The following is a 14,414-nucleotide window of genomic DNA, read 5'->3' on the forward strand; positions in this document are numbered from 1 at the left end:
TTGTTGAACTACAGTTTCCATCATCCCTGACCACTAGCCATGCTGTCTGGGGTGATGGGAGTTGGACTCCAGAAATATCTGGAGGGCCCACAGGTTCCTCACTTTGATTTTAGCACCAAACATTTGACCCACTATCCATTCCTCAGCCCCACATTTTCCTATGTAGCAAAAGCTTCCCTGCCTCTCTGCTTAGTTGGCTTTACAGTCCATTCTTTGGTCCAGGGGTGGGGAAACACACACACCCAGGCCAACTTTGTCAGGTGGATAAGTCAACCCACCTATAAATCACACAACACTGTTATGAGATCACATGATTGACAGGCGGGTTGTCCCATCCACCTGTCTAAACCCCTTGCTTGGGAACCACCGAGTCAGGGGCATTTCCATCCCTTTGTTCAGTACTTTGGGAAGCCCACAGCATCAGGCTGGCAAAGCAATTCTGTCTCCCATTTCCACCAGTTAATGGAGGGGATGAAATAAGCCTGCATTTTGCAAGCATCAACTGCATGAGGGAGAAATCCCTCTTGCAGCCAATGCCTGCAAGAAAGCAGATGTTTTTTCCTCCCCTTCCCATCAGGTGATGGGAGAGGAGAAAGAAACCAGCTTTTTGTGGGCACAGGTTACAGGAGAGAGAAGTCCCTCTCACAGCTAATGCCTACAAAAAAAAAAAGGCTACTTGCTTGGGCTGTGCAGTGGGGGTTAACCTGTTTGTGTGCCTGTTCCATGTTGGGATGCACAGTTAGTGCAGAATTAACCCCCTTCTCCTGCCCATCAACTGGTACTGTATAATGTGTGACATCAGCTGATAGGCAGGTGGAAAATTTGAGGAAAATAGCCTCCCAGGCCAAACTGGGCCCCTTGATGGGCCAAGACTGGCCTGGGGGGCAGAGGTATACAAGTATATATCCTCCCATTTTGTATTCTTTTTCCACATTCCAAGTTACAGGTGCTGTTGGATTTTAGGAAAATATATTGAATGAAAGTATTGCATTTGCCAACTTGATGCAAAGTTATTGCCTTAAAATCCATCAGGCTTATTGAAGTATCCTATTCATGTTTAGTCAGAACTCCCTCTCTCCCTCTCCCTCTGGTAAGCCTAATCATCACTAGTAATTTTCACTATTTTGCAGACAACGCATACGATGTTGAGAAGTACTGAACAGCATTGTTAGCATTTTTTTGCCAATTAATGTTTATTTTAAAAATTGGGGTGCATATTAAGACATAAATGCATGCCCCAATCTAGCTAGGAAAGCTTTGCATGTGCATCCTTAGTGATGAGAAACAAGTTAAAGCAACATGGATACTGTTTGTACAGTTTCTTAAGCTGTAAGAAAAGGGGGGGAAACATCCAGCAGCTGAACTGAGGCTACGCATACACATCTTAATTGTATTTGTGTTAATATTAGTCACTTCTTTTGCAAAAAGAGGGAAGTGGGTAGATGGATTTTGCACTCATGATTTGTTCCCTACCACCTAATCCAAAGAAGTGATCAGTACTATTGCACATGCACTGCTAACTGTTGGGTACAGGGATTCTTCATGGGCTAAACATGTGCAGCTGAAAAGATAATCTCACCCCTTATATAGCTGGTTGATCACTGTGCTCTGCAGGTGAGGGGTTCCTGAAAATACCATCTCATCAGGACATCTGCTCCACACATTATAGGAATCAGGCTTTTAGAGTGGCAGCACCTCCTGCCATATCCCAGCTGGGGAACTCCTCACCAGAGGACGACCTGGAGGTCCCACCATTACACCAAGTCCTATATCAGACTCAGTCTGGGGGCATGGAGCCAGGATCCTTAGATGAGGCTGAGGAGGGGCTGTCCCACCAAGGGTAAACTCACCCTCTGACATTGAGTCCTGAGCATGAGGGAAAGACGGTGTCTCAAACACCAGGCAGAAACCAATCTCATCAGGAACAGTGTCGGACTACAGGCAAGGACTCCTCAGGAGTCAAGGTCTCCTTGGAAGCAAGACCCTCCTCTTGAGGAGACCTCTGGATGACTATGGCTGATAGGAATTGCTGGGTCTGAGGTACGATTCCAGTAGCTCCAACTCAAAAAAATCCAGTTTGTGCAAGAATTGCTGGCACAGTGTCTTTGCCCCCACACCCAAGAAGACTCGTGACACAAGTTGGAATAATGTTATATTTATTAAATATATATATTTAATATATATGTGGGAATACTCCCACGCCTTCTAAAGGCAAATAACTCTCTTCAGACCTTAACTCCATAGTCAAGGACGTGGGGGAAAACCTCCCTCCTTGCTGCTGAAGTCAGCTGTGGTTCCAACCTCCGCACCATGGCCCCACCGTACAGGCATTCACCATGATGCGCAAGCAGGTCCCACAAGGACACTCCTCAGTTCGCCACCAGGCATTAAGCTTTGATGGTTCGCTGGGGAGTGCCCCTTACCTGTATACCTTAACCGCCTCAAAATAACCCAGTATACCTCACCTGCCCGAATTCCATGCCAGCCAAGCTAAAACACCACAACCCATCCCAACAAGCCAATTGAATTAAGCCCAAGCAGTATGGAGTAGGCAAAACCAAAGGGATTCTGAAATCAGGATCCCCCCCCAAAAATTCCTACTCAGCCCCATTATGGCGACTAGCAGAGCCCATACTGACGAGGGTGGGAGGGAGGGTGCCGCGAGGCAAAAAAGGCAAACGCTAAGGGAAGGAGCGGCTTTAAATACACCGCTCAATCCCAGACCTGATTGGCCCCCTTGATCTCACGTGGCACACTTAGAAGCTTCCAGATCGTTCCCGAGCCTTCTCCTACATTTCGGGTGGAGGCAAAAACACCCCTTAACAGGAACGACATTGTGTGCTATCACCAATCTGACTACCAAACTATTCTGAACCTGACCTCAGACTGCCCTGGACCTGTCTCTTGCCTAAACCCTTGTGCATCCATGTGGATCAATTTGAACATGACCTCAGATTGCCCTGATCTTGCCTCTTGCCTGACTCCTTGTTTTGGCCTTTGATTGCTCTGACCATCCCTGGATACCATTTCTGCTTTTGCCCATGATGGCATTGCCACTGGCAAAGTACCCTGATCACTCAAGAACCGAGTGAGAGGAGGACACCTATCCCCTTGAACTTACTTCTGTTACTTATCAGATAGACACCACCTCTATTATCTTTTCAGTGACTACTGAAGACCTTCCTTTTCCAATAAGCCTTTCCATTGGTGGGATTTGTTTTCATTCCAGGCTGTATCTGTGTTGGACTTCATTGTTGATGGTTTTTTTGCTGCTGTTTATATTTATTTATTAAATATCTATCCTGCCCCTCCTCCCAAAAGGAGCTCAGGGTGACAAATTGCTCATATTGTTAAATTGTTATGAGATGTTTTGTGGGGATGGATAAATGAAACAGAGCATTCCATTCCTGCAGTACTTCTCGTGCTGTAGCACAACTTGCGAGTATTCTCTACTGGGAAGCTGTTCAAAAATTTCCAGTGGAAGAATGGTTTCATAACGTTTGTAAAATTCCAGTGGTGATTAACAGAAATGTGCTCCATTAATCTGAGATAAGGATGATTAACGGGGCAGGGTGAGAGAGAGACACACACAAGCTTGTTTACATCCGTTTGCCTGGACTTCTATCTTGTCTCTCAATAAAAGTGCTTTCTACAACATCTAACATTCTGCTTCTCATTCAGTAGAAATGGAGCATCTGTTTATATTAATTGCTGTGAAGGTCATGGCTTGATTTTTTTCTGGCGTTCATCTGCAATATGGATTTGTTTATTTTGTTGGTGAATTTCGTTCAAAATAAATGAGCATTCACCTGATATAGACATTTGGAATATACTTTTTCAAGGAGGGGGGGCATATTTATGAAGCAGTAAGTTTCTCCCTTGCACTTGGGGAAATAGGAGAACATTCTCCTCAGGATATGGAGGTGGGGGTGGAGGAAAGGCGTGAGCCCTGACCAACCTGCAACCCATCTTGATGTGATCCTGATTTGAAATAGACCTCCTGTGCCTGCAGTTTGCATAGGAGAAAATGGCTCCCACTGAAATGAATGACTTTTTTCCCCAGTGTACCTTACCAGCATGGGGGGAGTGGAATTGGGACTGTAAGACAAAATGGGAGGTTAAATCCCCCTTCCCTGGCCCCCACACTACATTCACAATCTGGATTAAGTCCTCTGCACTAGCCATGCATCAGAATTTCAATGCAGTTCACATTCCAAGCAGAATCTATCAAATTCACACATTCTGAACCAACATGAGAACCAAAACACAGCCATCCTTCAAAATTTGCACTTATCCAAATTTTGCAGTGAAGTTCGACAACCCAACAATGTGTATAAAAATGCATATGGCAGGGGAAAGTGTGCATAAAAATAAACATATGAGTGAAAGCATACCAAAATGCATTATATGAGAAACTGCTTGCAAAAATGTGTACATTAGTCGAAGCTGTCTACAAAAATGTGTTTATTATTAGCAGAAATTTGCACTAAAATGCAGGAGAATATTCATGAGGCTTTTTAAAAAAAATCGCAAATTGCTGCAGAAATGTGGAGAACTGAATTTAAAACTGGAAACATGAGAATCTGAGAGAACAGAAAGTGGGAGATCTTTCCATCCCTACTCTACACAGGCAATTTGTGCAACTCCCCCTGCACTTACAGAGAAATAGCTAATGTAGGGTGGGTGTAATGGGGCTCTAAGGGCCTAACTCAGGGCTGAGGAAACTGTGGCCTGTCAGATGTTGTTGGATTCCCACCTCCCATCATCTCTAGCCAGCATGGCCAATGGAGCAGCCATCTAGTAATATCTGAGGGGGATGTGTTCCTCACCCCTGGCCTAATTACACATACTGGTAATTACATTGGTACTCGTGTATATCCCAAAAGGTAAAGGGAAGTAAAGATGCCCTTGATCCCAGTTTACTCACCACTCAGTAGTATCAAACCAGCCAAAAGGAGGAGGCTCCTCAGCATTGCCATGGCTGCAAACCAAGGAATTTGGAAAGAAAGATTAAGAAGGATTTCAGGACAAGGATGAGGTGGGGAGGAGGAGGAGGTTATACATGAATATGTAACCTCTAAAGTATAGATGGGCAAGAAATTTAATTCAGTTTGGATTTCATGCTGTATCTATCAAATTCGCACCTTTCAAAACAGTATGAGAACTGAAATTTGCACTTGTTTGAATTTTGTAATTCCGTTCACCAACTGAACGATGTTTACAAACATGGGGAAAGCGAGAATAAAAATGAATATATTAATGAAAATAACATCGTAAATGCATTTGATGATGAGAAATTGCTTTCAAAGCTGTGCATATTAATCAAATATTCCTACAGAAATGTGTTTATTAGGATAAATTTGTGCTAAAATGCTGGAGAATTTTCAAGAGGATTTTTTTTTTTTTTAAATGGCAAATTGCTGCAATGGAGAACTGAATGTAAGATTGGAAAAATGGAACCTGCGAGGACTGGATTTTCCCTCCCTACAGGCAGGCCCCGCTTATACAGCAGGTTCTGTTCCAGACTGCCGCCGTAAAGCGGAAATCGCCGTAAAGTGGAACCCATTGACGATAATGGGACACATCACGTGAAAATGACGTCAAAATGGTGCACAACAGAAAAAAACCTGCCATAAAAGTGGAACAAGCACCTTAATGCAGGTACTTTCCCTAACTGAAAGCCGCTGCATTAGCGAATCGCTGTAAAGCGGGGCCCTACTGTACTCTAAAGCCCTCTTTATTACCTTACTCTCTACTGTTGGGAAGGCTAAGACTGCAATCCAATACATGTCTACTCAGAAGTAAGATCCATTGGGTTCACTGGGACTTACTTCCAGGTAAGTGTGCATTGGATTGCAGCCTAGGGTAATGATGACATGGAGATTTTCTGAGAATGAGACAGAGATTTCTCAAGAAACACACCCTTTGGCTTGAAGTAGGCCCTGCGCCTTAAACAGCTGCTAAACAGGCAAAAATTGACAGGGAAAGCATGGAGATGCAGCGATGGAAGACCTCTGGCTGGGGATGGAAGGATCTGTCCTTTCCTGTTTGGCTTGAAAAGGACTGTGAGGTCAGTTCAGTCCTGATACTGAAAACAAACCCTGGGTTCAGAATGTGCTCAGAGACATCCAGTTCTTTAATTCTGTCTCTGTCTTTAGCACCTGGCTTTGGTTGGTAGGGCCTGGGGTTCTAGCAAAAAAATGGAGTAGATCTGACAAGCCTGAATTCTGCCATGATCAGCTTGGAGACTCCAGATTAGATCCACAGCAACTGGATCTAGGCCTTACACAAACACTGTTTCAATGCCCAAATGGCCACCATTTCACTGTCCTAAGACAAGACAATAACCATCTTTTTAGTTTAGGTGTGGTGATTTTGTTACATTTGTGTATGGCTGGAGACTAGGGATGGATGGATGGATCTGTCAATTGTGGTTTCTCTTGGGCTGCATACACACCATACATTGAAAGCATGTGGCTTCCGCCAGAGAATCCCGAGAAGTGTCGTTTACCACTTACAGAGCAACAATTCCCAGCACCTTTCACAAGCTACAGTTCCCAGGTTGGGGGGAAGCCATGTGCTTTAAGTGTATGGTGTGTTCACAGCCTCAGTTTCTCCTCTATTTTCCAATCTTAAATTCAGTTTTCCACATTGCTCAGCAATTTGCACACTTCTGTATGCATATATGACTAATACACCCATTTTGGCAAGCCAGTCTTCCCTAATATAATGCATTTTGCATGTTATTTTCCCTGACATTTGCATTTTTATGCACACAGTTCATCAACAAATGCATTTTTGTACATATTGTTTGGCTGGAGAACTGCATTGTAAAATCAGGAGAACTGGCAATTTTAAAGGATAGCTGTGTCTCAATTCGTATATTGGTACAAGAAGTGCCAATTAGGTTGCTTCTCATTAACATGCAGACTTGTCCCCCAGCCCTACTGGAGACTGGCCTTTTTAAAAGACAAGAGGAAAAAGGAACCTGGTTTTGCAAGGTTTTGTGTCATTTAAAGAACCTGTTTGAAAAGAGACAAAGAAATATCTGTGTACGCTATGGAAAACAATATATTTCTTCAAGTATATTCACTACATTTCGTTGGTTGTCCCATCAGCCAGCTCTCGGATCTCCAAGTGCTGCTTTTAAACTCCAGGTCGGTACATAATAAGATCTCCCTCATCCACGACTTAATTGTTGATGAGGGAGCCGACCTGGCATGCATAACCGAGACCTGGGTGGGTGATCAGGGAGGAGTTACTCTTTCCCAGCTTTGCCCACCTGGGTATACGGTTCAGCACTGTGGTAGATCCGAGGGCCGGGGAGGTGGGGTGGCTGTGGCCTATAGGAGTTCTCTCTCGCTCATCAAGCACCCTGTCCAGGTGACGACTGGCTTGGAATGCCTCCACCTTGTGCTGGGTCAAGGAGACAGACTGGGAATTTTGTTGGTGTACCGTTCACCTTGCTGCCCAACGGCTTCCCTAACTGAGCTGTCAGAGGTAGTCTCGGAGGTACTGTTGAGGTCCCCCAGACTATTAGTACTGGGAGACTTCAACATCCATGCTGAGGCTGCTTTATCTGGGGCGGCTCAGGACTTCATGGCCTCCATGGCAACCATGGGGCTGTCTCAATTTGCCACTGGCCCAACGCATGTGTCAGGGCACACTCTTGATTTGATCTTTGCCACTGGACATGGAGATGGTGATCTGGAGGTGGGGAGTTTTTTATCGACCCCATTGTCATAGACAGATCACCGCTTGCTGAAGTTTAGGCTTACAGCCACCCTTTCCCTCCGCAAGGGTGGAGGACCTATTAAGCTGGTCCGACCTCAGAGACTAATGGATCCTCTGGGTTTCCAAAGGGCTCTGGGGGATTTTCCGGCTGATAAGACAGGCGCTCCTGTCGAAGCCCTGGTTGAACTGTGGAATATGGAAATGACCCGGGCCGTGGACACGATCGCTCCTGCGCGCCCTATCCCATGCAGAGCTCATGCAGCCCCGTGGTATACCCCGGAGCTGAGAGCGATGAAGCAAGAGAGGAGAAGGCTTGAGTGCAGAAGGAGACATACTCCTGACGGATGCAATTATCCCTTGGTAAGTGGCTCCATTAAGTTGTATACAGAAGCGGTGAGGGCAGCGAAAAAGTGATACTTCGCTGCCACCATTAAATCATCTCTCAACCGCCCAGCGGAGCTCTTTAAAATTGTCCGAGGGCTTTTACATTCTAGTCCTCAGGATGTTATAGAACCTTCAGAAACCCACTGTAACGAGTTTGCTGGGCACTTCCAAGATAAAATCTCATGCATCCGCCGGGACTTAGACTCCAGTATTATGGCAGTTGAACCTAATGAGGTATCCGGAGCACAGTCTTGTCCTCATTTATTGGATGAGTTTCAGTTGGTACAGCTTGAGGACGTTGACAAGGTGCTTGGACTGGTGCGTGCAACCACCTGTGTACTGGATCCTTGCCCCTCTTGGCTAGTGAAAGCTGGCAGGGTTGGAACAGCCGGCTGGGCCAGGGAAGTGATAATTGCCTCCTTGAGAGATGGAGTGGTCCCTAGTTGCTTAAAAGAGGCAGTAGTGAGACCACTCCTGAAGAAACCTTCCCTGGACCCAGATAATTTGAACAACTATAGACCGGTAGCGAATGTTCCATTCCTGGGCAAGGTCTTAGAACGCGTGGTCGCCAGCCAACTCCAGGTGCTCTTGGATGAAACAGATTATCTAGATCCGTTTCAATCTGGTTTTAGGCCCGGTTTTGGCACTGAAACAGCCTTGGTCGCCCTGTACGATGACCTATGTCGGGAGAGGGACAGAGGGAGTGTTACTCTGTTGATTCTCCTTGATCTCTCAGCTGCTTTTGATACCATCGACCATGGTATCCTTCTGGGGAGACTCACGGGGTTGGGAGTTGGAGGTACTGCTTGGCAGTGGCTCTGCTTCTACTTGGTGGACCGTCTCCAGAGGGTAGGGCTTGGGGAGCATTGTTCGACACCCTGGACTCTCCATTGTGGAGTCCCGCAGGGATCGGTCCTGTCCCCTATGCTTCTTAACATCTACATGAAGCCGCTGGGTGCGGTCATCAGGAGCTTTGGAGTGCATTGTCACCAGTATGCTGATGACACGCAACTCTATTTCTCCTTTTCATCTTCTTCAGGTGAGGCTGTTAATGTGCTGAACCGTTGCCTGGCCGCGATAATGGACTGGATGAGAGCTAATAAACTGAGGCTCAATCCTGACAAGACTGAGACGCTGTTGGTGAGCGCCTTCTCTGACCAGATGGTGGATGTTCAACCTGTTCTAGATGGGGTTACACTCCCCCTGAAAGAACAGGTTCGTAGCTTGGGGGTTCTTTTCGATCCATTCCTGTCTCTCGAGGCGCAGGTGGCCTCGGTGGCACGGAATGCGTTCTACCACCTTCGGTTGGTAGCCCAGCTACGTCCCTATCTGGAAAGCGATGACCTCGCTTCAGTTGTGCATGCTCTGGTAACCTCTAGATTGGATTACTGCAATGTGCTCTATGTGGGGCTGCCTTTGAAGACAGTTCGGAAACTACAGCTAGTGCAAAACGCAGCAGCTAGACTGTTGACGAGGACTAGGCGGTCCGCACATATAACAACTGTTCTGGCTCGTTTGCACTGGCTACCTATCTGTTTCCGGGCCAAATTCAAAGTGCTAGTTTTGACTTATAAAGCCTTACACGGCGTGGGACCACAATACCTAGTGGAACGCCTCTCCCGATATGAACCTACCCGTTCACTACGTTCAACATCTAAGGCCCTCCTCCGAGCTCTGACTCACAGAGAAGCTCGGAGGGTCGTAACAAGATCTAGGGCCTTTTCGGTGGTTGCCCCCGAATTATGGAACAGTCTGCCTGATGAGGTGCGCCTGGCGCCTACACTTTTATCTTTTCGGCGCCAGGTTAAAACCTTTTTATTCTCCCAGGCATTTTAATTCTATCTTTTAGCTTTTAATGTATATCAGGTTGTTTAATTGTTTAATATGTATGCTTTTACTGTTTTTGTGATTCTATTGTATTTTATCCTATGTTGTGCACCGCCCTGAGAGCCTTCGGGCTGTGGGCGGTATAGAAATCGAATAAAATAAATAAAAATAAAAATAAACCACCACCACCACCCCTGGAAAAAAATGTCTAATCCCCTGTTTTCTTGTCAAACAGCGCTCCATCTAAGAGTCTCTAAGGACTAGGGATATATCAGCAAAATAATGGGATCCTCATAGTGGAATAACTAATAATGTTTATTTCATACATATTAAATTCTTAGTTACTTAAATAATATACATTCCTGGCTCTAGCCAATAAACAGAGTTAAATTCTCAAGGTGAAGCCATATAATAGAATATGTCAGGCTGTTACTCAAAGCCTGTTCAGTTAAACATTTGCTAGCATTCTTCAAGCTTTAAATCATATTATATAATGATATAGTCATATAAGTCCAGACATCCTGTAAAATCTATCTGGATAAGAATGAATAGTGAGAGCCAGTGTGGTGTAGTGATTAGAATGTTGGACTATGACCTGGGAGACCAGGGTTCAAATCCTCACACAGTCATGACCTTGGGCCAGTCACTGCTTCTCAGCCTCAGAGGAAGGCAATGGTAAATCCCCGCTGAATACCGTTTACCATGAAAACCCTATTCATAGGGTCACCATACGTTGCGATCAACTGGAAGGCAGTCCAATAAAATAATAAGAATGGATAATCCTCACCAACTAAGTGAACTCTGAACAATACCAGTATAGGAATAGGGAGAACTGGAATTCAGAAAACTGAGAGAAACTTAAATAGACAGATTCCTCCATCCCTTCCTACAAGACAAAGTGAGCCTTGTACTTTTCCCAAGCAGCAAGGTAAGGGACCAAGTCCAAAAAGAGTGGCAAATTGAGAGACGAGGGACCATGTTCAAAAACTGGTAAATTAGGGGTCTTAACACACACCTTTTATAGGAACAAATGAATGACAAGTGACAGGGAATCAACCTTTGGCAACCTTTCTAAAAATCCTTGGTGGTACATTCCAGAGAATGGGCACCACAGCTAAAAAGGCCCTGCTGTTCTTGCTCATCAGAATTACCTCTGAACACTGGAAAACTAAGAGCAGAGTTTCATCTGATAATCCAAGTATACAGAATGGTATTTATATTTGTGAATGAAGAGAGATTCTTTAGGCACCATAAGTCTCCTGGTAAGGGTCATCAAACAGAGCAATGAGGGCAGTTTCAAATCCCAAACCAGTCAGAATCCAGATTGAAATAGGTTCTCAAGATTATGCTTAAAATGATGGTCTCTAGCTTGATAGGAATTAGGCAAAACTGCATACAAAATTTGCACTAAAATGCTGACAAAATTTTCATGGATTTTTTTTTAAAGCATACCAGTATAGGAATAGGGAGAACTGGAATTCAGAAAACTGAGAGAAACTTAAATAGACAGATTCCTCCATCCCTTCCTACAATCTCTCAACTTAGCCCACCTTGCAGGGTTGTTGTGAAGATAAAATGGGCTGATGGGGAGAACTAGATACCTGAGCTCCTAGGAGGAAGGAAAGCAGAATAAAAATGTAATACACTGATGACAATAAAAATGTCCCCAGTCCAAAAGCAACCTCTTACCTTCAACTCTTCAGTAGCTGTATCGTAGCTGGAGAAAGGAGAGGAGCACCCTGTTGGCCCTCCCTGTTTCTCTGCTGCTGGTTCTCCTTTTATAGAGACAAGGGCTCAAAAGGAGAAGTTGCAAAGAACTGATCAGGAAGTTCTCTCCTTACCAGGAGGGCAGATACAATTGTTTTAGTTATTTAATTTGCTCAGTTTCTCTCCTGCCCTTTCTCCCAAATGAACCCAGGGCAACAAGGAGGGCAGGTCGGCAGGCAAAGAAACAGCAGCCATCTAGATTGTGATTTCTGGCACCTCTGACTGATGTCTGCAGCTGTTTCAAGAGGCTGAAGGCCTCTAGAGCCCACCTGGCTTTGCATTCTTAAAGAACTGCCTCCGTGCTCCTCTGTTTGCCCAGTCCATCTGACCCAAGGACATGCAGGCCCTGTTTGATTCTAGCTTCAAGAGATCAGTGCTGCTGCATAAAAAGGGGCCAGGGGCCAGACACCCTTTAAGAGATGAGTTGCCCAGTTTTATTTTGGACACCCAACCTCTTGCAAAGCTGATTCCCCCAGTCTGGTGCATATATTAAAAATGTTTTAAAGGTGTTCTATGGTTGCAGATTCTAAGCCAGCCCCTCCCCAAGCTTATTTCCAGGTGCCCATGCTGATCTTGTGTTTGTTTAGCCAGAAGTGAAACCCCAGGATAACTAGTTAGATATTTCACAACATCAAGCCTGCAGACTTGCTCTGTTGCAGTTGTACATTTGAAGAAGTCTAACTAATGCATTTTTAAAACAGAGCCAGCCTCTTGCCTGGCCAATCCATTCTATGTTTAGTCCTGGATATGTTATTTATCTCTTCCTTTCTCTTGCAAAACTGAATTTCACTTCATGAAGATAGACGCTTGTCCCAATTTTATTTAGAGACACTTGTCTCCAGCAGTGTAGTGGTAAATTCAGAAGTGCAAGGTTCCTTCATGACAGTCACAGCCACGCCCCCTCACAGCCACACCTTTTTCTAAGATTATACAACCTTCTAAGATTATAGAATCATCTGGCCAGGCTTGAACACTGATTTATGCTCCTATATCACTGGCACCATTTCACTGTCCTTTCTTGTTGTAATTGCTTGAATTACTGGATTCAGTGTCTACATGTTTATCTCCTGCTGCTACCAAACTGCTTGGTGATGTAGATGGGATGCTATCATCAGGATTCACTGTCTCTCCTTCTGCAATTACAGAACTCTCACTCTCCACAGTTTGGCTTTTTTGAAGTACGAACTAATAGAGAACTCTGATTGGTTGCAATCAGCAGGAAACGACAAGGAAGCGAGTTAGAAGACTTCTCAGTGGCTCACACACTCTGCTTTCATGCTGGTTGGTTTGTGCTGGAGGCATAGGGACCCGCCTCCCAAAAAGTAGGGAGTCTAAGACCACCTGGGACCCTGGACAACTACACTCCTGTTTGTCTCCCTTACTAGATGCACAATCTTGTATAATTTCTGGTATTTTGCAGTACATACATAAAATACTGATTGGGTAAAGGCGAGTATTCAGATAATCAGATAAGGAATACCTGCCAATAAACCTATTCCTTGAAAGCAACCAGCATGCAGTTGCTTGCTCCCAAGAGTCCTACTTTTCTCCACTTGCAAAAATGCAGTCTTCTGCCTGCTTCACTGGCTACATTACAATAGGCGAACTGTTTCTTCATCTGAGTTGAAAGAGGTAGCCGATAGCAAGTAAGCACCAGCCATTAAAAGCTGTCACTGCTTATAGGCAGGGAGGCCAAGGCATAGGCATAAGATGTCAGCCTATATACCTCCAGAAGCAAAGCAGGAAACAAAACAATGCCCATCAAAACAAGAGATATCATAGCCACACTGGTAAACATTCCAGGCTGGATCCAGATTAGGTTAGTTGACCTTTGTTCCCATTGCAACAAATGGGACTTAAACCATGACTAACTTGCCCCAATGATTCCCGTGACGCCTCAGACTCTTAGGCTTGTATCCAAAGTAGTGCTAAGTCTCTCATTCCATCAGTGCAAAGATTTATGCTTGCTCAACTGAACTTTCCCCCCTCTTCTCCCCCCAGGCACCCCCTAAATCTCTTCTGGGGTTTCCCCTAACCCTCTGGAGCACATGTGGGGAGGGCAGGGGGTGTGCATGGGAGAGGGGAGGTTTAACAGAATGAGGGCATTGGATGCCACCCTTAGAAATATAGAAAGCTGCCTTATACCTAGACAGATGGCCCATCTAGCTGAGTATTGTCTACACTGACTGGCAGTGGCTTTCCAGGATGTCAGACAAAGGGCATTCCAAATCCTACCTGGAGATTTTATTTATTTATTTATTTTTATTTAATTTAATTTATATACCGCCCTAAGCCCGAAGGCTCTCTGGGCGGTGTACATAAAATAAAATCAAGTACAATATATAAATACAATAAGTACAATGAATCAAAAACCAAAAACAGACAAACAATACAAGAACCAAACAATGTCAAAATACAAAATAATGCTAAAATACTGTAATACACTTTAAAATGCCTGGGAGTATAAAAAGGTTTTCACCTGGCGCCGAAAAGATAGCCGCGTCGGCGCCGGGCGCACCTCATCAGGGAGACCATTCCATAGTTTGAGATGCTGGGGACAGAACCTGGGATCTTTTGCCTTCAAAGCAGATGCTCTACCACTGAACTATGACTCCTCTTAATCTGGATCCATCCCTCCCACGGCATCCATAGGAAGTCTGCCATAATGCACTCATCGCAGTTTTGTGCCCCCACATTCTGCA

General features: G+C 44.9%; 1 protein-coding gene across 1 annotated transcript in view; it reads right to left on the bottom strand.

Annotated features, from left to right (window-relative positions):
• Positions 1 to 11,865, bottom strand: part of LOC133370843 (IgGFc-binding protein-like) — a 67,448-nt gene extending 55,583 nt beyond the window's left edge. Inside the window, 2 exon segments of the mRNA XM_061597720.1 lie at positions 4,928 to 4,981; positions 11,635 to 11,865. Coding sequence (XP_061453704.1) covers positions 4,928 to 4,979 — 52 coding nt within the window. The 5' untranslated portion in view covers positions 4,980 to 4,981; positions 11,635 to 11,865.
• Between the last annotated feature and the right edge of the window lie 2,549 nt (positions 11,866 to 14,414).

The sequence above is a fragment of the Rhineura floridana genome, chromosome 15, assembly GCF_030035675.1.
Source record: "Rhineura floridana isolate rRhiFlo1 chromosome 15, rRhiFlo1.hap2, whole genome shotgun sequence".
In the NCBI taxonomy this organism is placed as follows: Eukaryota; Metazoa; Chordata; class Lepidosauria; order Squamata; family Rhineuridae; genus Rhineura; species Rhineura floridana.